Raw genomic sequence first — 27,060 nt, 5'->3', positions numbered from 1 at the left:
TTCTCCAAACATGTACTTTGTCTGCGTTACGAAAGCCTACACCTGGCTCCCAAAAGGCTGGTGAGGTACCTGCTACATTGCCTTCATCCTTCCTCCGACCTATGTGGCATCTGCAAACCACCACCGACAAAAACGAGAGAGAGACATTGAACAAGCCGACTCTGCCGGAGCACAGTTCCTGGACGCAATGAAGGGACTTGTTCCACTCTGGGGTCCAATGGCAAACCGCCGTGCCATCCGACATTTGACCCAGGCAGTTGAAACAACCATGAACATTACAGCTGGCATCCTCACAAATAACACGGCCGAGCTTCAAGCGGTCCGCTTGGTGGCCCTTCAGAACCGCCTTGTTCTAGATGTGGTTCTAGCAGATCGTGGAGGGGCATGCCGCATCATTGGGTCCAGCTGCTGCACCTATATACCGGACAATTCACCCTCAGTGTACAAAGCCATTGAACATCTCCACAGACTTTCCTCAGAAGTCCAACAGGAACAAGAAGAATGGTCGCTTGGTGGATGGTTCTGAAGTACTGTAAAGAACTGGGGGTGGAGGTTGTTTACAATTATACTGATACCCATTGTTGTGTTATGTGGGTTCTGCCTAGGAATTCAATGCCTGCCGCCTTTGTGCTCACTATGTGCAAACTGTATCTGCCCAAAGACTCTGGACTTTGAAAAGGAACGCATGAGAGCATTGTACGATGTCGAGGTTAAGGATTTAATGAAGATCGATATCGACTAGACAAAATGGCTAGATATGTTGAAAAGGGAGGACTGTTAAAATCTGGTTTGCGATGTCAACATTATCGGCGCCATCTTGTCCCCTTTCAGACTCACGCACACTTGCAGCAGCAGCCATTTTTTTGAAAACCATGGTCTCTCTGCCCACTGCCAATAGCCAGCGCGTCTCTCCCCCTCACTCCCCGGCCTCGCAAGCATCCCCCGCGCCCGACAGCCCCCGGTCTCTCCTGCCTGGGCCATAAACGCACCTCCAGCGCGACCCTGCCTCCGAGCCACATTCCAAAGATGCCTTTTTTCGTACTTCAAAGCAATACCACGGATGTCATGAATGTAATAAAGCCATAAACTTGTGTATAAGAGGCCAGGCCTCAGAGATGCGGTTAGAGCACCTCGAGAAGATACCCTGTTGTCTGATTTGACGTGTTCTGCTCCGTCGGAATAAACTCCTGTTTCCTGCCTTCCAGTCTCCAGCGCCTGCCTCTTTGTTTGGTAATATTGAATGGTATGAGAGGCGGCTAACGCCGGGCAAATACTGAAGGGTTCTTGGTCGAATTCGGCCCTGCCTTTTTACAGGAGGAGGAGGAGAAGTCACATGCCCAGCACTTCCTTGTGTTGAACCCATCCTGTACTGAGCGAAGCTCACAAGTTACAGCCCAACTTCATTTTAAACTGTTCCGAAGTCCAGTGAGGGTGATGGAAAGAAAGCACTGCATGAAAAAAAAACAACACTACAGAAGAGATATTGATGCACCCAAAAATATTTTCAGACCGAGGACTGTGCGCATACTCACAAGGTTCTCTGTTTCTTACAGGTCGGAATTTCACCTGTTCAACTACACTCTATTTCCGCACCACACACTAACTTCCTCTCCAAAATTCTAGTGTGCAGTAGGCGAGGCAAGTGTTCTCATCAACGCACATGACTGAGGAAAAGCATGACGAACCATAGAATTTGTGTTTCCTTGCCTCGTGTTTGAGGAGATGAAAATGTCCCGAATTTAACAAGGATTGGCAAAGTCTGTCCTTTCATAGGGTACCACATGGCCGGTTTTAAACCTCCATGACCGGTATTTTAAATCTCCCAGCCAGTACCAAAACTAGAACAAGGCGGCCATTGTGTTCTTGGCCTTTTCCCATTTTGAGCATGGCGATTGTGGTGGGGGTTATATCACCATTTGAATATTACTAATGTAGCAGCAATTAAGGAGCAGATGGGCGGTAGCAAGCATGGCAACCAACAACAGGGGAGGAGTTGCATGGCGCAGTGGATAAATACAGGCACGTAGCTCACACTTTCTTAAATTTAAAGTGAAAATGGTGCTGTTTGTAAATAAAGGCGCGCTTAAAGTGAAAAGCGGTGCCGTTTATCAATAAATAAAGGTGCGCTTAAAGTGGTGATATGGTGTGGAGAACTGCACTGTGAGATTAAGAGCAGCACAGTGGGCATCAAAGCTCAATAAGCACAGAAACTAACTAGCAGCGACCTTAGAGGGGTGGTAGGGGTGGACAATGCACTGTTTTGGGAGGAGTGATGTGGTGTGGGGAACAGCACGGGGTGATTAAGAGATTAAGTGAGGGGCAAGCTGAAAAATGAAGCAGCCATGAATGTTTCATGACAGGAAAATGAGCAGAGGCAGGGCAACTAAAAAAGGAGTGCTCTTGAAATTTGGTAAATAATGCGAAGCGTATAAGCACATGTGACAGGGACAGTCCTCAAGGGAGGATACGAAAGCCCAAATGGAGGGACTAGTAAACCTATCCACCAATCAAAAGCGGGCATTTTCAGAGGACAGTAAGAGAAGCCAATTGAAAACATGGGTGGTGCTTAAAAGCTATATTCTAGGAACTACATGGCTTGCAAAGCAGCGCATGTGCTGCCCAGGCTCAACCTAAAAATGGTTCCCAGAACCTCTACCCTAAGTTGGGCGGGTGGCCTGAGAATCTTTGATCAAGGACGAGATGTCAGTTGAGCAGTCAGGCAAAGGTTCCCACTGGTAGAGCCATCATACTCCACCAGTGGAAACATGATGGGCTGTTTGGCACTAATTAGACCAGTGTACTGGGAGTGTGGCAGACAGGGTTTCCCTATCTACCAAAATCCAAATAAGTCCCTTAGTCTCTTCAAGCTCCGTTGCCCTTGTACAGCCTTGGGGCACACCTGTAGGTGGGGGGGGGAAAGCACTGAAACAGACACCAACTTAGTGTGTTAAAGGCCGCTTTATTTGGAATCGGGTGCACCTACGCAATCAAACCCCACCTGGCCTGTGCCGAACAAAACTAGTACTCTCTAAATAGTAACCGCCTAACAGCCCCCCTCCACCCCCACCCCTAATTGTATCCCCAACATTGCAACAAAGTATCCACATCCGCTCAGCAACCTACCCCCAACTTCAAATGACCTTAGTGACCTTCCTGACCTCCGCTCCCCAACTGCCCCTACAGCCCCAGGCCTCCTGTGAATCCCCCCTTTTCTCCTAGGGAAACGCCACCCCTCTTGGCACCTGTTCCAGCGACAACCACTCTTGTACCCTAACTCAGGTGCACCCTCAACCAACAAAAGCCCCTCGCAACCCCCCAGAGGCCCACCCTGGCCAAATCCACCCCACGGGCACAGGGAGGGAGGGAGGGACAACAATTCACGGCGTACACCCCCGGCTGCCGTGTCACTGCACCTGAAATGGTGCCTAACACTACAAAATGGCCGTATATATCCTCAGCCAGCCCAAAAACCGCCCAAGGAGCCCAACCAGCCCAAGGAGCCCAAGCTACGGGTGCCTGTCTGGGACACCTATCCCCCCCCCCCCCCCTACTGCCCCAAACATCCCCGGGTGTGCAAGCCTCCCTTTGGTCGGCTGCCCCCCCCAAATCCCCCTTGGGGCACACCTGTAGGTGGGGGGGGGGGGAAAGCACTGAAACAGACACCAACTTAGTGTGTTAAAGGCCGCTTTATTTGGAATCAGGTGCACCTACGCAATCAAACCCCACCTGGCCTGTGCCGAACAAAACTAGTACTCTCTAAATAGTAACCGCCTAACAGCCCCCCTCCACCCCCACCCCTAATTGTATCCCCAACATTGCAACAAAGTATCCACATCCGCTCAGCAACCTACCCCCAACTTCAAATGACCTTAGTGACCTTCCTGACCTCCGCTCCCCAACTGCCCCTACAGCCCCAGGCCTCCTGTGAATCCCCCCTTTTCTCCTAGGGAAACGCCACTCGGAAGTCGTTTACGCCTTCCGACCCCCCCCTGCCTCCCCCCCCCTGCCTCCCCCCCCCTGCCTCCTAGGATACCTGAGTACCCCCAGCGCTCTATCCAGTGCCTCCTTCAACTGCACTACGTACAGTTCCATGCCATATCTAGAAAGGTGTACCCCATCCTCCCTGAAAAAATACACCGCTCCATATCGCAAGTCCGGATGAACCATTCTCCCCACCCCTTCCTTATCACAGAAATCCCCCATCACCCGATTAATCTTCCGCCGGGCCCTGTCTATCGCACCCGGGCGCTCAGCACCCCTCCACACCCGCCTGGGGATCAATTCGGACCAGATCACATGGCACCCCGCCCAACGCTGCTTGATCTCCCTCAGGTCCCTCATCATCTGCTTTACCACCGCCAGCCCTTTGCACTGCACCAAGTCATTCTCCCCTAAATGAATCACTACCACATCCGGACACACTCCTGCTCTCACCACCGTATTCAACATAGGCAACAACTCGTGCCACCGCATACCCCCCTTGCCCCTCCAGTGACACCTATACAGTCCAGTATCCAATCCCAAATTCAATGCACGATGCTTGTCCCACTCCGCCTGCTCAGCCCGCTTGACAAACGAGTGGCCCACCAAATATACATTCAAAACTGCCACCTCCGGCCCTGCCACAGCACCTGCAAAGAAACACATATCAGGCTTCGAAATCACAAAGACGTCACCCCTTCTACCTCCCGCAGCCGCACGTACGTCCGGTAACAATCCGACTTCCACCGTCCCAGCCTCTGTATCTCCTCCTTCCCCCAACCCTTACGCGCCGCCTCCGTCGCCGCCCTGATCCTGAAGGAGTGGGTCCCAAAAGCCAAGGGGTCCTCGCCCAAGCCCCGCAGGGCGCGCCGCAAAACCCACAAAGCCTGCGCCGCCGTCACCCTGCCCCCACTACTCCTGCCAAAAACCTGCCCCGCCTCCTGGCTCCGGATCTCCATCAGCCGCCTACCCCACGCCGCGGGACAAGCCCCTTCCTGCACCCCCGGGCCCAAGACCACCCATGTCCCCACCCCCCTCTGATCAGTTTTGGAATGCCGCAGCCGCACCGCCACTTCCCGCGCGCGCAGGTCCACGTCTTCCCACCCCACTCCTGGCGCCCCCTTCGTCCCCAACAATTCAGATACTCGAAAAGCACCATAAAAAAGCCAAGACATTAACGTGGAAAAACGCACCACCTCGCCCTCATCCCTGCACACCTCCGGCAGCGCGCCAATGAGTTTTAACAACAACGCCACCGTGTCCGGACGCCGCAAGCGGACCGCCGCGCCCCTTTCCCTCAACCAACCCTCTAGCAGCCGGGCCCCCAGCTCCCCCGCCGACGGAACGTAGCCCCACCACAGCTTACCCATGAACGCAACAGCTGACAACTTGCCCGCGATGGTGACCCGCGACAAACCCTTCTCCATGAGCCCCAACATGTAACGCACCACCTGCTCCTCGCGCTGCCACCGGTCCCCACGCCTTACCGCGCCAGACCGCAAGAATTCCTCCCAGGATTGCTCGTAAGATCTCCACGTTGACGCTGCTACGGATCTCTTCACCAGCTGGAAGACCCGGGCTCTCCCACCGACCACATCTCTCCCGGCACCGGCATCCTGACCTCCTCCGCCGCCGTGGCTAGCCCATGGAACCTCTCCCACTGCGAACGAGACAAAGCATCCGCAATGTCATTGTCCACACCCGGTACGTGCCGTGCCTGAAAGAGGATGTCATTCTCCAAGCAACGCAAAACAAACACCCTCATCAACTTCAGCACTTGCGGGTCTCTGGCCGACTGCCTATTCACCACCTGCACGACCGCCATGTTGTCCACACGAAACAACACACGCTTGTGAGCCAGCTCCCCGGCCCACACCGTGACCGCCACCACCAACGGGAACAATTCCAAAAACGCAATGCTCCGGCCGCCAGCCTGCCAGTGTGCCGGCCACTGCTCCGCGCACCACCGACCATCCCAGTAAAGGCCGAAACCGCCAACACCCGCCGCGTCCGAGTACATGGTAACGTCCCACTCCCAATCCTCCGCCGGCGCCATGGGCAGTCCGTTGAAACGCTCCAAAAACGCCTGCCACATGCGCAGGTCCTCTTTCACTCCCGCCGACAATCTCACGTGGTGGTGAGGCAAAGCCAACCCGGACAACGCCAGTCCCAACCGCCTGCAAAAAGTCCGACCCGCCCGCACCACGCGGCAAGCAAAGTTCAAGTGCCCCAACAACACCTGCACCTCCCGCACCACCACCTTCTTGCATGCCAGCATGTCGGCCACCAGCCCTAACATAGCCGCTTTCTTATCGTCCGGTAGGCGTGCTTCCATGGCGACCGAGTCGAGCTCGATACCGAGAAAGGACAACACCGTACTGGGACCGTATGTTTTCTCTGGCGCCAGGGGAACACCAAAGTCCTCCATCAACCCGGCCAAACCGTCCAGCTGCCGCTGGCAGTCCGTCGCGTCGGGTCGCCCCACCAGGAAAAAGTCATCCAGGTAGTGCGTCACTGACTCCGAGCCTGTGCGCCTGGAAAAAACCCACTGCAGGAACGAACTGAAACGCTCAAAGAGCGAGCACGAGATGGAACAACCCATCGGCAGTGCCTTGTCCACAAAAATGCACCCTTCAAATTGAATCCCCAGCAGCTGGTGATCCGCCGGATGGACCGGGAGAAGCCGAAAGGCCGACTTGACGTCGCATTTTGCCATCAAAGCGCCCTTCCCCGCCGCCGTGACGAGCCTCCGCGCCACGTCCACCGACGAGTAAGTCACCGACGCCAAGTCCGCCGAGATGTACGCGTTCACCGACTCCCCCTCCGGCCAAGACAGATGTTGTATCAGCCGGAACTGCCCTTCCTCCTTCTTGGGCACCACTCCAATGGGGGAGATGATCAAGTCAGGCATCGGCGGCTCCGTGAACGGGCCCGCCATCCTCCCTTCTTTGACCTCCTTGAACAACTTCTCCCGCACGATACCCTTGTGTGCATTCACCGACTTCAGATTGTCCGCCCAGCGGGCAATCCGAGGGCCCTCATAGCCCAGGCGGAACCCCTCCCGAAAACCCCGACGCAGAACCTCAGCATCCTCCGCCCGCGGATACGCCGCCAACCAGGGTTCCATCTTTTCCAGCCTAACCGGAGTACGAGCCTTTGCCCAAAGCTCCTGCTCCCCCCCCTCCCCCCCCACCCCGCTGCCCCCCTCCCTGGGGACCTCCGTGCCCCTGCTGGTGGCCCGGCTGTCCAACGAGCCCCCAGCACCGCTGCGCCGGGTGCCGCTTTCCGCAATTCGAGCACTCATGCCTAAAACGGCAAGTTGCCCGCCCGCACGACCCCTTATTGAAATCCCAACAGGCCCCCAGCGCGGCCTGCCCAGTGGACTCACCCCGCCGCGCGCGGCAAAGGGGAGGGATCCCACTGGCAACCCACTGGCCGTGTAAATGGTGTGGCCGAATTTGGCCCCGCCCATCGTCTGCTGGTACAAGTCCGCGTCTAGCTCCCCCCACAATGCTTCCGGATCCGCCGCCATGCGCGCCCGAAACTCCTCGTCATAGTGCGACCATGCGAACCCGCCGTACGTCACCTGGGCCCTCTGCACCACATCCATGTATTTCATGAGCGCCACGGATCGGTCGGGAAACTTCTCGCAGTACACACTTGCGTAGATAAGGAAAGCCGCCGACCAATTGTCCAGTGTCAACGGCACCTTCGGACGCCTGGCCAACTCCTGCTCCTCCTCCTTCGACCCCTCCTTAGACGTCAACTCCCGGTGGAGAAGCTTGAGGATGTCGACGTACTCCCCCTTCCAAATTTTCTCCTTCGTAGCCAACGACAGGTGCGCTCCCAGTGGCTTCGTAATGCCCATGTATGGCAACTTACGCACCGGCACCACGCAACTTTCCTTCCCGCTCGCCGCCTCCTTCCCGGCGACCGCACCCGTCCCCTCTCGCGCGCCGGCGACCGCGCCCGGCCTCTCTCGCGCGCCGGCGACCGTGTCTGACCCTTCTCGCGCGCCGGCCACCCCGTCCGCCGCGCCATCCGTGCCCACTCCGGTGTCCCGCACGTACCGTCCCCGCACCAGCCTCCAACCCTCCGCCCCCTCCCCCCCAGTCCCCACTGAAACCTGCACACATCGCCGCTTACCACTCTCCGCCCCGTCTCCCGTCTTACCTGGCGTCAAGGTCGGCGTCCGAACCGGATCCCGCCGCCTAACCAGTTGAGCTGAGGGGGCCGACACTCTCGGTGCTTCCTGCCTCGCCGGCACCTGTAAAATACTGGCAACAACATTACTCTCCCCCCTGTCCTCCCTGATCTCCCCTTCCTCCGCGGACTCCTCCTCCGCCACTTCAACACAGTCCCGACCCCCCATGGGGGGTCCACCCTGCTCAAGCCCGCTCTCTCCCGACACACTCTCATCAATTCACCCAAATCCACACTTCCACGCCGGTCCACTCCACTAACGCCTGGTTCAGTCATTTGTGCATCCGCAACCACTCCCGCGCCCCCGGCGGCCGTAACAACCCTTCGGGGGGGGGCCGGCGGGGCTGACCCCCGCCGCCATCCACCACGCTCCATTGACAGGTCCCTCGGTGGAGCGCGGCCGCCCGCACTAGACAGAGCCGGCCCATCCTCTCGGTGGAGTAGAGCCGCATGCTGCTCACCCGAGCGCCTCGCAAGCAGCTCCTGCCAAGGGAAAAAAGTGGAGTCCAGCATACCGGGGTGAACAAACCCGCCATCCCCTCCCCACTCACCCCACCCACTCTCCCACCCCAGCGGCGCCCCCCGTCCCCACCCCGCCGAGTGACCGCCGCGACGCGAGGGAACCCCTCCGCTCCCCATGCCCCACCCACCCACACTGCCCCAGCCCCCGGGGCCACCCCACCCGCCGGACCCCCAACTAGGCCCCGCACCCCCGCCATGCCCACCGTCCCAGCCCCCCGCCGGGCCCCACACCCCCCCCACATCCCCCCCCTCCATCTCCCCCATACCACCCAACATCTCTCGCCCCCCCCCCACCCCCCACACGCCCCCGCCCTTCCCGCTCTCCATGCCCCCCCTCCCCATGGCCCCCCACCCCCCCCCTCCCCTGCCCTGGGGACGACACTCTCACCCGGCCCCCCACGCCCCCACCCCCCTCCGACCCCGACGAGCTCCAATCCAACTCTGTGTCCGCCCCCCCACCCATCTCCTCCACCTCAGTTTCCTCCACCACCTCAGGGGACCCCGCCCCCCCCACTCCCTCACCCCCTCCCCCCCCTCCATGCACTTCCTGGTTCAACCCCCCCAGCACTCTCCACCCCCGACCCCCCCGCCCCCTCAGCACCCGACCCCGCCGGTACTGCAGACACCTCCTCCCCCCCTCGGCCTCCCACCCCTCTGTCACCGTCAATGGCCGCCCGCACCCCCTCCCCCCCCCACCGCCACCGGAGCCTGTCCTCCGCCACCCTCCACGAAATCCAGGGCCTTCTTCTGTACCCCCCGCTGGCCAGCCTTCTTACCCCCGCCTTTTCCCCCCGCCTTCCGCGGCACCGCTGCACCACGCTGCTTCGCGGACTTCGCGCCGCCGCCCCCAGCCCCGCCCCCCCTCTGTTCTACCAGAGCCGGCCGCGGTCGCGACCGCGGCGGCTCGCAGGCCCACACGGCCGCCGCGGCGCCGTTGGCAGCGCGCCGCGGCGGCGGCCTCACCTGAAAGTCCGGCCTCAGCACATCAAGCCGGCCCGCCTCCCCCAACAGCCGCAACGCCTCCGCAACTCTGGGGTCCCGCTCCGCCATCTTCAACCACCGCCTCACGCTATAAATCGAGCACACCGACGCTCCACCGCCTGACACCACGCCGCCTGACACCACGTGACCCAGGGACAACAATTCACGGCGTACACCCCCGGCTGCCGTGTCACTGCACCTGAAATGGTGCCTAACACTACAAATGGCCGTATATATCCTCAGCCAGCCCAAAAACCGCCCAAGGAGCCCAACCAGTTGAGCTGAGGGGGCCGACACTCTCGGTGCTTCCTGCCTCGCCGGCACCTGTAAAATACTGGCAACAACATTACTCTCCCCCCTGTCCTCCCTGATCTCCCCTTCCTCCGCGGACTCCTCCTCCGCCACTTCAACACAGTCCCGACCCCCCATGGGGGGTCCACCCTGCTCAAGCCCGCTCTCTCCCGACACACTCTCATCAATTCACCCAAATCCACACTTCCACGCCGGTCCACTCCACTAACGCCTGGTTCAGTCATTTGTGCATCCGCAACCACTCCCGCGCCCCCGGCGGCCGTAACAACCCTTCGGGGGGGGGGCGGCGGGGCTGACCCCCACCGCCATCCACCACGCTCCATTGACAGGTCCCTCGGTGGAGCGCGGCCGCCCGCACTAGACAGAGCCGGCCCATCCTCTCGGTGGAGTAGAGCCGCATGCTGCTCACCCGAGCGCCTCGCAAGCAGCTCCTGCCAAGGGAAAAAAGTGGAGTCCAGCATACCGGGGTGAACAAACCCGCCATCCCCTCCCCACTCACCCCACCCACTCTCCCACCCCAGCGGCGCCCCCCGTCCCCACCCCGCCGAGTGACCGCCGCGACGCGAGGGAACCCCTCCGCTCCCCATGCCCCACCCACCCACACTGCCCCAGCCCCCGGGGCCACCCCCCCCGCCGGACCCCCAACTAGGCCCCGCACCCCCGCCATGCCCACCGTCCCAGCCCCCCGCCGGGCCCCACACCCCCCCCCACATCCCCCCCCTCCATCTCCCCCATACCACCCAATATCTCTCGGCCCCCCCCCCCACCCCCCACACACCCCCGCCCTTCCCGCTCTCCATGCCCCCCCTCCCCATGGCCCCCCACCCCCCCCCCTCCCCTGCCCTGGGGACGACACTCTCACCCGGCCCCCCACGCCCCCACCCCCCTCCGACCACGACGAGCTCCAATCCAACTCTGTGTCCGCCCCCCCACCCATCTCCTCCACCTCAGTTTCCTCCACCACCTCAGGGGACCCCGCCCCCCCCACTCCCTCACCCCCTCCCCCCCCTCCATGCACTTCCTGGTTCAACCCCCCCCAGCACTCTCCACCCCCGACCCCCCCGCCCCCTCAGCACCCGACCCCGCCGGTACTGCAGACACCTCCTCCCCCCCTCGGCCTCCCACCCCTCCGTCACCGTCAATGGCCGCCCGCACCCCCTCCCCCCCACCGCCACCGGAGCCTGTCCTCCGCCACCCTCCACGAAATCCAGGGCCTTCTTCTGTACCCCCCGCTGGCCAGCCTTCTTACCCCCGCCTTTTCCCCCCGCCTTCCGCGGCACCGCCGCACCACGCTGCTTCGCGGCCTTCGCGCCGCCGCCCCCAGCCCCGCCCCCCCTCTGTTCTACCAGAGCCGGCCGCGGTCGCGACCGCGGCGGCTCGCAGGCCCACACGGCCGCCGCGGCGCCGTTGGCAGCGCGCCGCGGCGGCGGCCTCACCTGAAAGTCCGGCCTCAGCACATCAAGCCGGCCCGCCTCCCCCAACAGCCGCAACGCCTCCGCAACTCTGGGGTCCCGCTCCGCCATCTTCAACCACCGCCTCACGCTATAAATCGAGCACACCGACGCTCCACCGCCTGACACCACGCCGCCTGACACCACGTGACCCAGGGACAACAATTCACGGCGTACACCCCCGGCTGCCGTGTCACTGCACCTGAAATGGTGCCTAACACTACAAATGGCCGTATATATCCTCAGCCAGCCCAAAAACCGCCCAAGGAGCCCAACCAGCCCAAGGAGCCCAAGCTACGGGTGCCTGTCTGGGACACCTATCCCCCCCACCCCCCTACTGCCCCAAACATCCCCGGATGTGCAAGCCTCCCTTTGGTCGGCTGCCCCCCCAAATCCCCCATGGACCCACTTTATTGATAGTCACCAGATTCTATTGTGAAACAGTTTACCTCTGGAGGCAGGCACTCTTTGGGTTTTAAGTTGGAAAAACTGAGACTGCCCCGTCATGAAGGAAGCCGAGAGGGGACACTATTTCAGAGCGTGGGAGAGAGTTCCGGATCTCGTGTACATAATCCTACCGGCAGAGGGTACTTCTAAATACTAAAATGCCTCTGAAATGAGCATCCCCCGATTTCCTTTCTGTGGCACCGGACGCGTCCAGATCCTGTTTATAAACTCCCGCTGCTCGCCACAAAGAGCCCCAGTCCTGAGCAGCAGGTCACCGGGCGAGCAGCCGCCGCGTGCTCCGCGCCTTCACGAGCTGCTCCGTAAAATGAAAACACGAGGCTGTTTGTATTACAAGCACGCGGGCTCCTGCCTGTTCTGGCAGGGCTTCAAAGGGTCCTTGGGAGCCGAAGTATGTGCCATGCTGTACTCGCATCATGAGATCGTGTACTAGGACAGAGTGATAGCAGGGAGGCTAGGAGATAGCTCAGAGGGCTAGGTCACCAGCTGCAAGAGCTGTAACCCGTTCATGGTCCAGATACCAGCCAGGCCTGTATACGAAGTGACGTGTCAACGAAGCACATGCAATGAGAGCACCGTGGTGATTAACAGAAAGTCGCGCTATAATGGCAGATCACTCACGAAGTTTTGCCCATTTTCTACTTTTCGACATTTACACTTCATATAAGTTCTAAATTACCTCCGTTGCAAATACGTACAACCGGCAGCCTCAAATTTTCAAAACAGAATGTTAAAACAAATAGTGGTTGGTCATTTGATTATAAAGTTATATAATGTCACTTCCTGTGCTGTGAACATGCGTGATATCACTTTCAGGAACGTAACGCAAGCCCTGCAGTGCAAGGAGCCCCACATACACTGACGGAGCCTCCAACCCACCAGGGGTCCCTCTTCAGCCCAAGCCCAATAAATATCACTGAGCTATGGTTGGCTCGGAGGGCCCCTATTCATATCCTCCAGAGGGGCCCTCACTTTGCATTACCCCACTGATCACTTCTGCTACCCCTCATTTCAGAAAACTGAAACCCTGTATGGAGCTTTCGCCCTTCAGATTCACAGGGCAGCAAAACATTCCTTGAGCAGTTTCCCAGTTTTGCGCCGCATGAGGAATTACCCATTCATCTTTCGGCGCTATCTGCCTCCACCCCCTAGGCACAGGGAAAACATATCCATAGGTTCCTGTGCTCATTGCCACAAAGAAACCCAGTGCTGAGAAATCGCAGTTTGTCCCCCACAAATTCCATCTTCACTCCAACAGGGCAAATGGGGTCTTCTGCCTCAAACTGCTGACAGCAGGAGGTCTCCTCGAAGACAAGGCGCTCATCAGGCAGGTCAACAGGCGGGCGAGAACTTCACGACCCAAGATGTCTGTCTGCAGGATGGGAGGGTTTGGACCAGGACCGTGCACTTGGTGTTAAGAAAGGAGGATTAGAGGGGAAGAGGCCGACATGGTTTGCTATGTCACAGATAGGGTTAGAGGGATTTCATTCAAGGTGAGAGGGTGAAGGGACAAAGCAAGGCAGTTGGAAAGAGAAAGATGTTTCAGGGAACACTGGCAGCCACGTGGCTACACAGAGAAGGTTTATAGTTGAAGAGCAGAGTCTTTTGGAGAGTAGATGGCAGAAGGAGGAATCAGGGAGTCTTTTCAGTGCTGACTGGTAAAGGGGCGTTCACAGTGTGATGCTCTTTCCTGAACTGTAATTAAGATTGTTATAACTGACTGAATCCTCAAGATCATAGGGCAAAGGACCGTAACTCAACCGCACTGCAAGATAATACTAATGGCTATGCAGCGCTATACAAATCTCTGATGATATACCTTAACATTATGACTAAATTGGTGTTTACTTATAATTTTATAACGTATAACTCATTACTTCTCTACCACTCAAACCTGTTGCTACCTCATCCTAAAAGTTCTTTGTAACTAAATCTCCGATAACATAACATTATATTTGTGGTATCCCAGTATAAATGTCAGTCTCTAAAAAGTTTATATTCGGCGACTTGTGATGCACCAAGTCGACGATTATAAAGAAAGGACGGTAGAACTCGACTAGTATAAGGTTATCATAGTAGAGTTCTGATATCACAGTGCCTGCTGTCAGAGCATGCAGCCAAGGCTAAAGGCAGGTCAGGTCATGGAGCATAATTGATGCAGCTGTTCTAAGCAACAAAAACAGAACCTTGCTTTTCTGTACTTTGCCCTAGCTTTTTTTATCTTACAATGACAAGCAGAGAGAACTTGTTTATTTTTTGCACTCATTAGATGCGTAGAGAAAAACTAGAATCTTTCTGCATATTTGAACACAGTCAAAGTTAGTGAAGCTTTTTTTTAAAGTGACTTCTATTGAACTGTATCTAATATCTGTTTGCAACAAATAACTAACAGGTGTTTGATGTTTAATTTTGCACTAGAGGTGTTATTTTACTTCATGTTTGCACAGATTCCTACTCTTTCATATGTAAGAGCTATGACCCAAAGTTTAAAGTGATTTGTGGCAAATGTGATGGTGTGACCATGTATTGTATGGGATAAAGTATCCCCTGGCGTAGATGATCGGGATATTGCAAGTTACCTCAGAGTTCCATAACCTTATAAAGAAACTCGCCCTTCGGCCTCATTCCTCTATATGGTTATGGAACTCCTCGGTATCTTTATAAAGTACCACAGGGGATACTTTATCCCTTATATGAGTGCTGCTGCCTGACGGTTTACCTAGAACTTTATAACGTATACCTTGTCTGCCACTTAAACCTGTAAAATCTTTGGCGCCACCTGGAACTGTAAGTTCTTTGTAACTTGAGCGTTACCTTTGTTGTTTAAGACTTACACATATATCCATCTCGGCTCTCTATGGTCTGACTGGTTGTGCCCGAAGTGAAACAGAAGTGTTTTAATTCTACCTTAGATAATTGGGTAGTTATTGTAAACTGACACATTCCCAAACTTCTCACCTTGGGATTAAACATCTCGTTTGCTTTCTAGGCGGTGGGAAGGCGGAGATCCAGGAGTGTCCAATCAGAAGACTCCGACTACAATCCTCCTCACCCCAGACCGGAAGTTTCACAGCTTTGGCTATGCAGCGCGGGACTTTTACCATGACCTAGACTCCAACGAATGCAAACAGTGGCTGTACTTTGAGAAATTCAAGATGACGCTACATACCAGTCCAGTAAGGAGCCCATGCTGTGCTAAATAATACAGTGATCAAGGAATTTGTCAAGACTGTTTCTGAAAACTCATATTTTTGAATTTGTTTAAGACTAAAGGCAGACAAACCTGCAAAGATTACAGAAACTCTGCCTCCTCCCCAAACACACTTTCTTTTCACATAATCAGCCCCATGCCAGAAATCCAGATGGCTCATGTCTAAATCATGTATTTTTTAGAAGGTATGGTAATGAATGTGTATTTCCCACACAGTTACATTTCCAATTTATGTTCTCAAGATGCAAAGTGAGTTCTATGAATACCTGCCTATAAAGATGGTTCACGGTACATTATTATTGCCTTTACACATAAAGAACAAATTGCAAGGGGTCGGTTACCTTACTTACACATGCACATGTAGATCATTCTGTTAAATGGACGCATATTTAGTTAATATGTGCATTTACTTTACATAGCTTCAAGACTATATCTTTCGTTACCTATTGCCACGCAACAGATATTTTGAGTCGAGCATTTAGTTACTAATAAACATGTAGCTCACACTGCCTCCGGGGTACTTGTTTAATTGCATATACATATCTAGTGTACATTGTTATTTAGCAAAAAGAATGCAAGGCGAGAGACTCCATGCATAGCACTATCACTGTATCTCTGCTGCCGTGTAAGGGTGTCCGTGCACAATACTCCGGCACCTGTCACCTTTTGGTGCCACTGGTTACAGATTCCCAAAGTACTTTAAGCAATGGGAGGTGCATCGAACACAACACCTGTAGTCTGTTTGTTATGTTCGGTGCACCTCCTATTGCTTAAAGTACATTGTTATTTAGGTACATATACATCAACACATGAGCTCGTTGGTCACCAATGGTACAAGATACTTATTTAGTTTTACATGTATATGTAAATCTAACCTACAAAGAATCCTAGGGTACATGAATAGTTACGCATGCATATACAAATCCCTATGTAGGTACCTATTTAGTTAGATATTCACCAGTGCCTAAGATTGCTGTACAAGTACTTATTTAATTACTCCTTCATGGACAGCCAATCTTGTTACTCTGGGATGCACTTAGTTAAACTTACACACATACATCATGTTGATAATTGTTTAGTTCCGCATGTACACATGTAGCACAGTATGATCTGCAAACCCATTTGGTAACACATGCACTTGCAAATTTCCGCGTTACGGGTATGTATAAAGCTGCGTAGCGGATTTATACAGTGTATCATACACCTACTAACCTGATTATGAAAATGTTTTACTACACACACTTCACTTATTTGCGTGAGTTATTCATGTAACGTTAAGGTAACCACAACCTTAGATAATATGCTCCTCTTGCTCTGCTGCATGTCAATTTAATATATTATATGAATTGCTCATGTATACTTTAGGAAGTTTGTGAAATGCACACTTTAATGTCTCCTTTCTTACACACACTGCTAAAATGAAGAGTACTGGTGCACCTTCTGACCCTTTCTGAACCATTTACACCTGGACCATTGATGTGTAAGTTACATGTGAAGATGAATGTAGAAAATGCACTGAGAACTGTTTGAGTACCCAGAGATTATGACTGTGCGGGTGTTTGCTTCAGTTCAATTTCCCTGACTACTTCCCTGGTCCTCCCGAATGAACAACCCCTTTTATCCATCTACTAGACTTTTACGTTACAAGTTAACCACACGTGTGACATTTCAGCAGATGCAACTTAGATGTTTCTGTCTTTTTACATTGACACTAATTCAGTGGTGTAACGAAACTGGAGGCCCCCACTGCATACTGCATGGAGGGGCCCCCTTCTGGACTTTCTCAGGAGCTCTTGGGCCAGGGTACTGTGCTGTGAGGGCCCCCTAGAGCTCGGGGCCCCCCGCACTGGGGGGCTGTGGGGGCCTTTGTTACGCCTCTGCACTAAGGCCCTCATTGCGATGGTGGTCAGACTACCATCGCAGAGGGATTGAGACCAAACCGACAAGTAGTTGGTGGTCCCACCCGGCATATTTTCATACGGCCACCATGTAGGCGGTCGGAAACTGCATTTTTCTACTGCGGCTTGTGCTGCATCTGGAAAAGTGCCACAGAACAAGCCTTAGTAGAAAAACGCATATTTTTAAACATCCGAGTGCCAGGAACCATGTGGTGCCTGGCACATAGTGAATCAATGTTTGGGGGGCACCACACGTGCCCCCTGGCCACTTAGTAGTGTACCCACAGCGAACAAGGGCCCTGCTTTGAGACCCCAAAGTCCCTTTTTATCAGCCTTTTCATGGAGGTGGGTCCCCAATGAAAAAGCTGTGGAAAATGGACATCGTAATCACGACGGCAGTGCCTGCACTGGCACTGCATCAATTGTAGGGATTACAGTCTTTCCAATGTCCCGACGGGGTCCTTGAGCTCATCGGAGGTGGTGGTCTGTCCCCCCGACAGCTGTGATCCGGTCGTCTGCATCATAATGCAGCGGTCTGACTGCTGGCCTGGATGTCAATAGTTCAGACTGTAGCATTGATTAATTAGGATACTCTTTTCGACTCATGTGTGACAAGATTCTTTCAAACAAAACAATGCTGAGTTCTCATTGCAGAAGTAGGTCATTATTAAATAAAAGATGGGCTATCTTTTCAAGGGCAACTTTTTTTAGTCACCATCAGAAAATTGGTGTCAACAAGTTGTAGCCCTGTTGCAGGATTTGAAATTCTCTGGCCATCGTGCTTACGGCAAAACTGTATCTTTATTTCAATTGTATTTTTGGTGGCCATCACTTTCTGAAGAAATTCACTATTATTTGTCTGCATGCTATGTGTGCTGAAGGGAAAAGTCAACATTCATCACCTTATGGAAAGTTACAATTATTATTCATGGCACCGGTACCTTTCGCATATGATTTCCATGGATTTGTGGTTGAGCCACCGGAATGTGTGAGAAACACTATTGTACTAGTTCTAATGGATAATTTACCTTAGACAGGGCATTTTGTACCACTTTAGTTGGTAGCAACAGCTCAGGAGTTGGCTTACATCGAAACTCAATGTTGGCTTTTTTGGCGCACCTCGTGTATGTAACTGATGAAGGCTCTCACTTTACCTCATATTTTTGGGAACCTCTTTGTAAAATCTTGGATATCAAAGCTCAGTAATCAACACGTTATCATCCTCAGACGAATGGCAATGCTAGGTATTTAAATAAAGAAATGGAACAAATTGTCTGTTCTTTTACTGTGAGATAGGAGTAAGATTCGAGAGAAGCTTTGCTAGTGGTTGAAAAATTCAGAAAAGCATTCACTAGTATTCCACCTTTTTACTTTTTTTCTCTACCTATAGATACCATCTAAATATTCTACAAATGGAAATCATTAAATCGACCCCTCTGCCTTCTGAACAAGAACATCATGATCATTTATGAATGGTAGCGCCGGAAGGCCATACATATCTTCAGTAAGACTATATGAGATGTAGAGTTTGCTGACTGTGAAAAAAAAACAAGAATCTCCATATATAGTAAGGGATAAGGTTTGCCTGTCCACTAAGTATTTACAAATTAAATGGCATGTTAATCAAAAAATGAATTAAAATGGCATCTAAGATTATTGAACCATTTATTATTGAAAAGAAAATTATGTAAACATGAAGTTAACTCACCCTTCGAAATAGAAAATACTCCAGCACTTCATGTTTATCTCTTACAGCTGTAAGACTTTCAAACACATCATACGCCACTATCCTGTCATCGGACATTGTGAATTTGAATACTTAATCAATCGTATATTAGATTTTAAGCGAGTTCATGGAATGGTGGATTATCTTATATCTGATGGTGATCTTGAATATAAGATCAATCATATATTAGATTATACACAAGATCATGGAATGGTGGATTATATGATAGATTTGAAGGGTTATGACCATGAGAAAAGATTCTCGGAACTTTCAAAGAATATACATACTTTTAAATTTCATGATTTTCACCCTAGAAGCCAAGCTTCCGGTCTCCGGAGAGATGGTCTTCAAGAGATGAGATAATGTCAGAGATCTACTTGGACAAAAACAACTGGGACAGACCACTGTCATATATACAGTACATATTTCTTTGAAGCCAGTCAGGACTGGGAACTAGACTGCTGCAATCGAGGCCTGGCTTGCTCGCTCATGGCAGGTCTTGGGGCTCTCAACGTTTTGCAAGAGCCACAGCTCTGAGATCTTTTGAGACCAATGTTCTGTTATGCTAACAGATTTATATAGTGCAACAATTCTCTACCAAAGAAGAATCCCAGCGCTAATGCTTTTACTGTAGAGGAAGTTGAAAAACTAGTAAACTTAAGGAGATCATAAGATAACCACATGTTTATGAGGTTCTTAAAAATTAGAAATATGAAAAGGATCGACCAGGATTCTGGGCTGTTAGAATCTGACTGGGTAATGCCAGGGTTGTGTTTGAGGCTCTAAGGCATCTCCCTGAATGATCGAAACTGATTCTATATTGGAGATAGGTGGGACCTACCCTGTACAATGCTCCATGGCCCTGACAGAGAAGTTTTAAAATACAGCCTTTCCTGATTGGAAGCCAGTGTAAGAATCTTAGCATGGGTTCTGAAGGAGAGCCTTCAGGAAAACTTCATACTAGGCGGCTGCGGTATTATGGATCAGCTGTAATCTAGACAAATGCACCTCATTGGTGGCAACCAGAAAGGCATTGCCATATTCTAACCAGCTAGTCACAAGGGAGGAAGCCAAGGGAATGTTTTCCTACGAAGGCAGAAAATACCAGCGCAAATCCACAAATTGCTTTAACATGATGGGCCATCAAAAGCTTGTTATCTGTTAGAATGCCGAGGTTTTTTACCACATATTTTGGGTCTTGGGGGGGGGGGGGGGAGGGAAGGGTGCCCAGCTTGCAAGGCAACCACTCTTCAGACCAGTATTTCTTGACTTTACTAATAAGTAGGATTTCTGTCTCCCCCCCCCCCATTCAGCTATAGACAATTCTGCTACATCCAAGAAGCAACTTTCCGCATGCTATTATATAACCAAAATTTTGTTACCTTAAAATAAAGACCAAATAGGATTATTAATTGAGTGTCATATGCATATGCAGAATCTCATTTCTAAAAGGTTCCTCAATCTTGGCCAAATGATCCACATATATATTGAAAAGCATGAGACTTAGCACAGAACCTTGCTGGACCCCACAGGTGTTAGTGATAGTTCTTGATTTAAGACGAAGGATGGAAACCAATTGGGTTTTCTCTGTTTGAAAGTCCAACAGCCAGGCCAATGCCTGTCCTTATGCTCCAAAATCATACAGTCTCTGAATGAGGATCACATGAGATACCCTATCAAAAGCTGCTGAAAGATCCATCAGAATTAGCATAGCCAGCCTGCCCACATCCAAACTGATTCTAATCGTGTCAGTGGCAGCCGGCAGGGTTGTTTCTATACTATGAGATGCTTTAAACCCAAACTGGAAGGGGTCCAGGGTCTGATTATTCACTAAACATTGTGAGAGTTAACTGTCAATCCATTTCTCCATGGTTTTACTAGGAAACGGGAGTAGCAAAATCGGGAAGAAATTGGTAACACTAGTTTGATCTGCTGTGGGTTTCTTTAGAATAGTAGAGACAGATGCCAACCTCAAAGCTTTCTGTACCTTAGCCGTTTCCAGAGAAAAATTAAACAAGTCTGTGAGATGTGAATTAAATAGAGGTGACAAAGCAACAAAGATATGTGCTGGGCAAGGATCTTCCAGTGACCCCGATTTAATATTGCATAGTATCTCTTGTTCCTCCTCCAGGGTAACTGGGTTAAACCGTTAAACCTGTCCAGTTGACCTGTCAGCAGCACTTGGGGGAGTTTAACAAGGTCCTGCCCCATCTTGGAAGGAGTCACTTTGAGGGTCAAACACATTTTATAACGTATTAATCTTTTCACAGAAATAGGTGACAAGAGTTGCATACATCCTGTGAGGCAAAAAATGGCTTTGTAAATTCATTCAGCTTCTTGAAAATCTCTTTGGCAGAGTTGCCAGACTTTTCAATACTAATTGTCAAAACATTCCTGTGTGTTTCTCTCAGATGTGTAGGATACATTGTAGAGCTGAATTGCAATCACCTCTGTCCTGAGGAGTTTTTGACCTGCACCAATGCCCTTTCAAGTTTCTTACAATTTTGTTTTTCTAGTTTGAGCTCCTCATTGCACCATACCGCTTGTGTTTACTCCCTCCTATTCATAATTCACCTAAGGTGGACCACCGTGTCTATAGCCTTGATAAGGGATTCTTGAAAGTTCATATTAGCCCTATCAATATCAGAGGTTTTCTTCAATCCGGGGAATTGGAGATAGTTCTCTATATTAGTCGGATTCATTATTTTCCAAGAGCGTGTCAGTCATAATGGCTCCTTATGCTTTGATCTGGGGTATTAGTCGGAGGCATTTTGATTCCTATTAGATAATGGTGTGTCCAAGGATGGGGTTCGGGTTGACTAACTGTATGCTAGGTAGAGATACTTAATAGTAAAACAAGTGTATGACTGGCTACATGTGTCGGGCCTTCTACTAATTGTGTCAGTCTTGTCCTCTTCAGGTCAGACAACAGTAAATTAACTTAAATTGTCTGTTATATTTCCCCCATGAAAGTTAAGGTCTCCCAGTAACAAGAAGTTATCAGACTCTAAAATATGCGGGGATAGTAGGTCTAACAACAGGAGACTGAAATATTTCTTGGAGTCTGGGGGGCGATAGACTAAGGCTTCCTTCCATACGTTTTTATGGGAACAATCAGTTAGAAACTATCATCTGTAGTACATTAGAGAGACAAGTGCGAATAAAAGATACCTTCATGTTTTTAGAGAATGCAATCACCACGACCCCACCTACTTTGTTATCGCTATCAAGCCTCAATAGCAACAGCTATCTGGAAAAGCGATAACTATATCCCGTGGGTCCGTGTGATTTAGCCAAGTCTCAGTAATGAAACCAACATCAGGAGAATCGGTATCTAAAATATCTCAGAGCTTAGTAACATGTTTGAGAATAGACCTGGCGTTGCAGTTAAAACTGAGATAGTTGTCAACTGATGCTTAAGCTCAAATTCCGGTTACTACCTTTTTTTGTCCATTCGCAGTATTTGATGGACTCCACATTCCCTGTTGGGCTTAATGTCTCTATTGTCAATTGTAACTTCCCTAGGTAAGAATTTACAACCTTTCAGGAGAAGAGGACATATAGCCTGTCCAGAGTATGCTTGAAACACCAGGTAGTCATGTAGATATTGTGGGCTTCTCTCTCTCTGAAGAAATGTAGATCTTTCCCCGTGTATCTTAATCTTACCTCTTCTGGAGTAGGCGAAGGAAGGGTTCTGGTGACCTACAACAGTCGGGCATAGATGAACTTGCCTTTGGCACACCTTTGGTGCACCAGTGGCACATAAGGGCTTCCTGCTTCCTTAAATATGGTGCCCCTGAGAGCATTACAGTCGCTGGAACATACATCTCACCAAAATGGTATCCACAAGTGTCCCAGAGTAACAGTTGTTTCTGTTGCCACATTTTCTCTCCACCAAAAGGTGCAAACCGGGGCAGACCAAAGAGCTCAAAGTGCAAATGCATTATGTTTAACAAATAGTCCCCACCTGAACTCTGCATTTCCCAGCAAAAACACAGTAAAATACAAAATATTGATTTACAGCCTAAAATGCATCTAACTATTATGCCAAAACAGTTGGTAAACAAGTCAAACACTGCTGTGGAAGGCAAGAAAGAGAAAGTACAAGTCTTACTACACCATCAACGTCACAGTACAAAATCTTGGCAGCCATTTTGATACCTCATTGTGTAACTAAATATTCACTTCACTATGCAATCAGAACTCTGAGACTTTGGGTGTGAATTCGGATTCATATTAGGTGTGCACCTAAATTGTATCTAGAGGAGTATTCCTACAGGTACCATTTTGGCTGAGTGTTTCTTCAGTTTAGCAGTATCATTTCATTTCGCATCCATCGAATTTCCTTCGTTGTTTAAGCTTTGGGAGGAATCCTAGTGAGATTCCTCTCCTGACAAGAAGAAGAAGAAGATAATAGAAGAACATTTCTTGATTGTAATTGCACAACAACTGAATTCAAGGAAAGATATGTTATAGACATATTTTTGACTGATAAAGATCATAAGTGGATTAGGAGCTGGTGGCAATCAACAAGGGTAAGAAAACATGTTATCAACTCAGCTGATAAGCGTAAGACATCTGGGACACTGTGTTGATGTGGAGAAATTCCGGGAATGCATTAGCCTAACATGAGACCTGTAACACCTGGAAAGTCTGTGTTGTACATGCACATGTAGCTCATATTTTCTCTAACTGGAATTTTTTCTTACATATGCAGTTATAGAGGCTTATGTGTCTTACTTATGTGCACAAGAAAGTAGTTTGTGGTTGTAAAATCCAGATCCTGATTCACAGAATTAGAATTTGTGGAATGTTACAATTAAAACATGCACTTATGATGATGAACATTTTCAAGTGCGGCAAATTGTGCACCATCCTGAATTTGTTTGTACGATACTCATATTGCTTCCAGGTGGAACATTTTGTAAATGTTTGTAAGAACCCTCAAATGCCTTGCTTTAGGGGTATTCACATACCTCTTGCAGTAGGTCTCCCACACTGGAAACATACTTTAATATGCTCCTATGTAATGCAGCAGAAAATGCTTTTCCAATTTCAGAAATGGAATACAACACCCCCTATATAATGAGGAGTTGGAGGAATGGCCACTCCGTGAAAGACAAAGGTTATTTATGAAAATGGCCAGATCTCCGTAAATGACCATAATTTACTCCTGACGAATTTTCACCTAGCATTAAGTTTCGTGAATTGGAATTCTCCTAGAAAATTGCAAGTAAATATTTCAAAGTGTGGGAGACAGTTCCGGATATTTTGTATGCAATACTTTCTTCAAATATACAGTTACTTACTACTTAAATTAATGCATGTGAAAATAGAAATTCACACACTCTTTTCTTGGTGTATTCTTTAGAAACTGTGACTAAAAAGGGTGTGCTCGGAAACCTTTGGGAATCCCATTAAACAAAATATATTTCAAACATAAGATGAAAAGTATGGGTATAGACTTCAGACATTTTTGCGGCTCAGATCCTCCAATTGCGTTTCTTCTCCTGGTAACAAAGCCCATACAGTTAATTTTAGGTCTCGCCTACTCCGCGCATGTGCTGTGCTGCGAAACACAGTGTTTACAATCCAGTGGGCTAACAACCCACCCACAGAATGCCATTAGTTGTTTTCGTTGTCACTCTCATTTAAAATTATTTGATTGCTTAGCTCCCTGAGGCTTCCCTTCCTTCATTGAGTTAGTTCCTCATGGAGGATGGATTAAATTCATGTGGTCTTTCTTGTCTTTGTCCTTCCTGAACTTTCTACAACACACTATTTTATTTTATTTTATAAGCATTTCAGTATTATTCCTGGACATGCAATGTGCTTTCCTAATTTTAACACCGGCATATGGCTTGATTTCACCCTATCTGCTGTCTCTATTGACGGTTTAGTTACTTACACCCACAACTATGCTCCTCTAGGCCAATCTATTCTATGCTGGTAAAGTCCATACCACTCCACTCTACGCCAATCCTCTCTACTCTGCGTCACGCGGTGCCACTCCTCTCTATGCCAGTTTACTCTATGCCACTCCATTCTGATCTACACCACTCCACTCTACTTCACACCACTCTGACACTCCACTGTATGCCTCTTCAATCTATGCCAATCCACACCACTCTCCCCAGTGCCACTCTACAACACTCTAATCTACATCACTGTTCTCTTCGCTGCTCTACTCTTTGCCACTTCACACAGTGCTACTCTGCAGAACGTTGTGCCATTCCACTTGAAACCACTTTCCTCAACGCTACTCTTTGCCATTCTGCTCTACTCTCCACCACTCTGCCATTCCACTCTGTGCTACTGCACTTTATACCACTCCATTTCATGCCACTCTATACCACTCTACTCAAGGCCACTCCACAGGATTTTAGACTACTCTACGCCACTCCACTCTACATCACTTTCCTCTACATCACTATCCTCTATTTCACACTACACCACGCCCCACCACTAACTTTTAGCCATGCTTAACAGCAGTCACGCTGCTGTATAACATGACTAAAAGACATTGACAAAGCCAATCGCTCTCACATAGGCGAGATCTGTTGGCTTTGCCAATTCTTGTTTCTATTTTCTAATGATGCCAGACCTTAAGAAGAGACCGAGTATAGATACATTCAAAAGGTGGGCATGCAATTACAAATGGTTCAACACCTTCATACCGCAACTTTTATCCCGCATACCTTCTGTCCGCATACCATTATAACGAAAGTACCATCAGTCCGCAAATTTTTAAAACGCATGCCATTATATCTTATATGCTTTTACCACGCATGCGTTTACAACGAAATTCGTTGTAAAAGCATGAATGGTAAAAGCATATGTTTTTAATATTTAAGTGTAAGGTAAGTATATGGTTTTAGTTTGGGGGTGTTGGGGTATATGTTTTAGGGGTTCAAGAGTATTTTAAGGGTGTGTTTGGGGGTGTTGGGGTATATGGTTTAGGGGTACAGGGGTATTTTAAGGGTGTGTTTGGGGGTGTTGGGGTATATGTTTTAGGGGTAAAGGGGTATTTTTAGGGTTCAGGGATAGGTTTGGGGTACAGGGGTATTTTTAGAGTTCAGGGAAAGGTTTGGGTTTTGGGGTACAGGGGTATTTTTAGGGTTCGGGGCTAGGTTTGTGTTTTGGAGTACAGGGGTATTTTTAGGGTTCAGGGTTAGATTTGGGTTTTGGGCTACAGGGGTATTTTTAGGGTTCAGGGATAGGTTTGGGTACATGGGTATTTTAGGGCTCAGGGATAGGTTTGGGTTTTGGGGTACAGGGGTATTTTAGGGTTCAGGGGTAGGTTTGGGTTTTGGGGTACAAGGGTATTTTAGGGTTCAGGGGTAGGTTTGGGTTTTGGGGTACAGGGGTATTTTAGGGTTCAGGGGTAGGTTTGGGGGTACAGGGGTATTTTTAGTGTTCAGGGCTAGGTTTGGGTTTTGGAGTACAGGGGTATTTTTAGGGTTCATGGCTAGGTTTGAGTTTTGGGGTACAGGGGTATTTTTAGGGTTCAGGGCTAGGTTTGGGTTTTGGGGTACAGGGGTATTTTTAGGGTACAGGGGTATTTTTAGGGTTCAGGGCTAGGTTTGGGTTTTGGGGTACAGGGTGTATTTTAAGGGTCAGGATGGGTTATTGTTTAAGGGTGCTGGGGTAATATAAGGAGTAAGGGTGAGTTATTATTTTGGGGTGCAGGGGTATTTAAAGGGACCAGGGTTGGATATTTTTTAGGGTTTACAGGGTAATTAAAAAAAAAATATATATATTTATATATATATGTATTAAATATATATATATATATATAAACAAATGTAATTATAAATCATTCATTTTAAATGTAAAATAAGTTTATTTTTAAATTAAGTAAGATATATTTGTATGTTTATGTATATCTATATATATATATCTATATATATATCGTGCACACCGCCGTCTCACCTAGCTCCGGAATAGCAGCCAGCCAAGGTAAGGACCACTCGGACACGGACCAATAGAGTTCCTTTTTCCTTTTTCCTTTATTTAGTGCAGAAAATGTCCCTGACGTTTCGGCTCCATGAGCCTTGTTCACATGACCTTGTACTTTTACAAAGTATATGCCTTCACCACGCATGCCTTTGCGTTATGATGGCATGCGTGGTAAAGGCATATGGGGAGTAAATGTTTGCAGGATCATGGTATTTCGTTTTATTGCTCTTGCGTTATAAAAAATGCGGACTAATGGTATATTAGGGATATTATCCCGCGGAATAACGTCATATATTCATTACAAATACATCTCTAGCTGGCATTGTCAGAAAGTTGCATATTTTCATACAA

The 27,060-nt window shown here is 49.9% G+C and overlaps 1 protein-coding gene across 1 annotated transcript in view; it reads left to right on the top strand.

The window, feature by feature from the left end:
• Window positions 1-27,060, top strand: part of HSPA12A (heat shock protein family A (Hsp70) member 12A) — a 414,126-nt gene that overhangs the window by 203,163 nt on the left and 183,903 nt on the right. The window contains exon 4 of the mRNA XM_078643897.1: window positions 14,905-15,091. Coding sequence (XP_078500023.1) covers window positions 14,905-15,091 — 187 coding nt within the window. The remainder of the gene's footprint in view (window positions 1-14,904; window positions 15,092-27,060) is intronic.

Source organism: Lissotriton helveticus, chromosome 5_1 (genome assembly GCF_964261635.1).
Source record: "Lissotriton helveticus chromosome 5_1, aLisHel1.1, whole genome shotgun sequence".
Classification (NCBI taxonomy): domain Eukaryota; kingdom Metazoa; phylum Chordata; class Amphibia; order Caudata; family Salamandridae; genus Lissotriton; species Lissotriton helveticus.
This window is presented reverse-complemented; position numbering and strand designations above follow the sequence as displayed.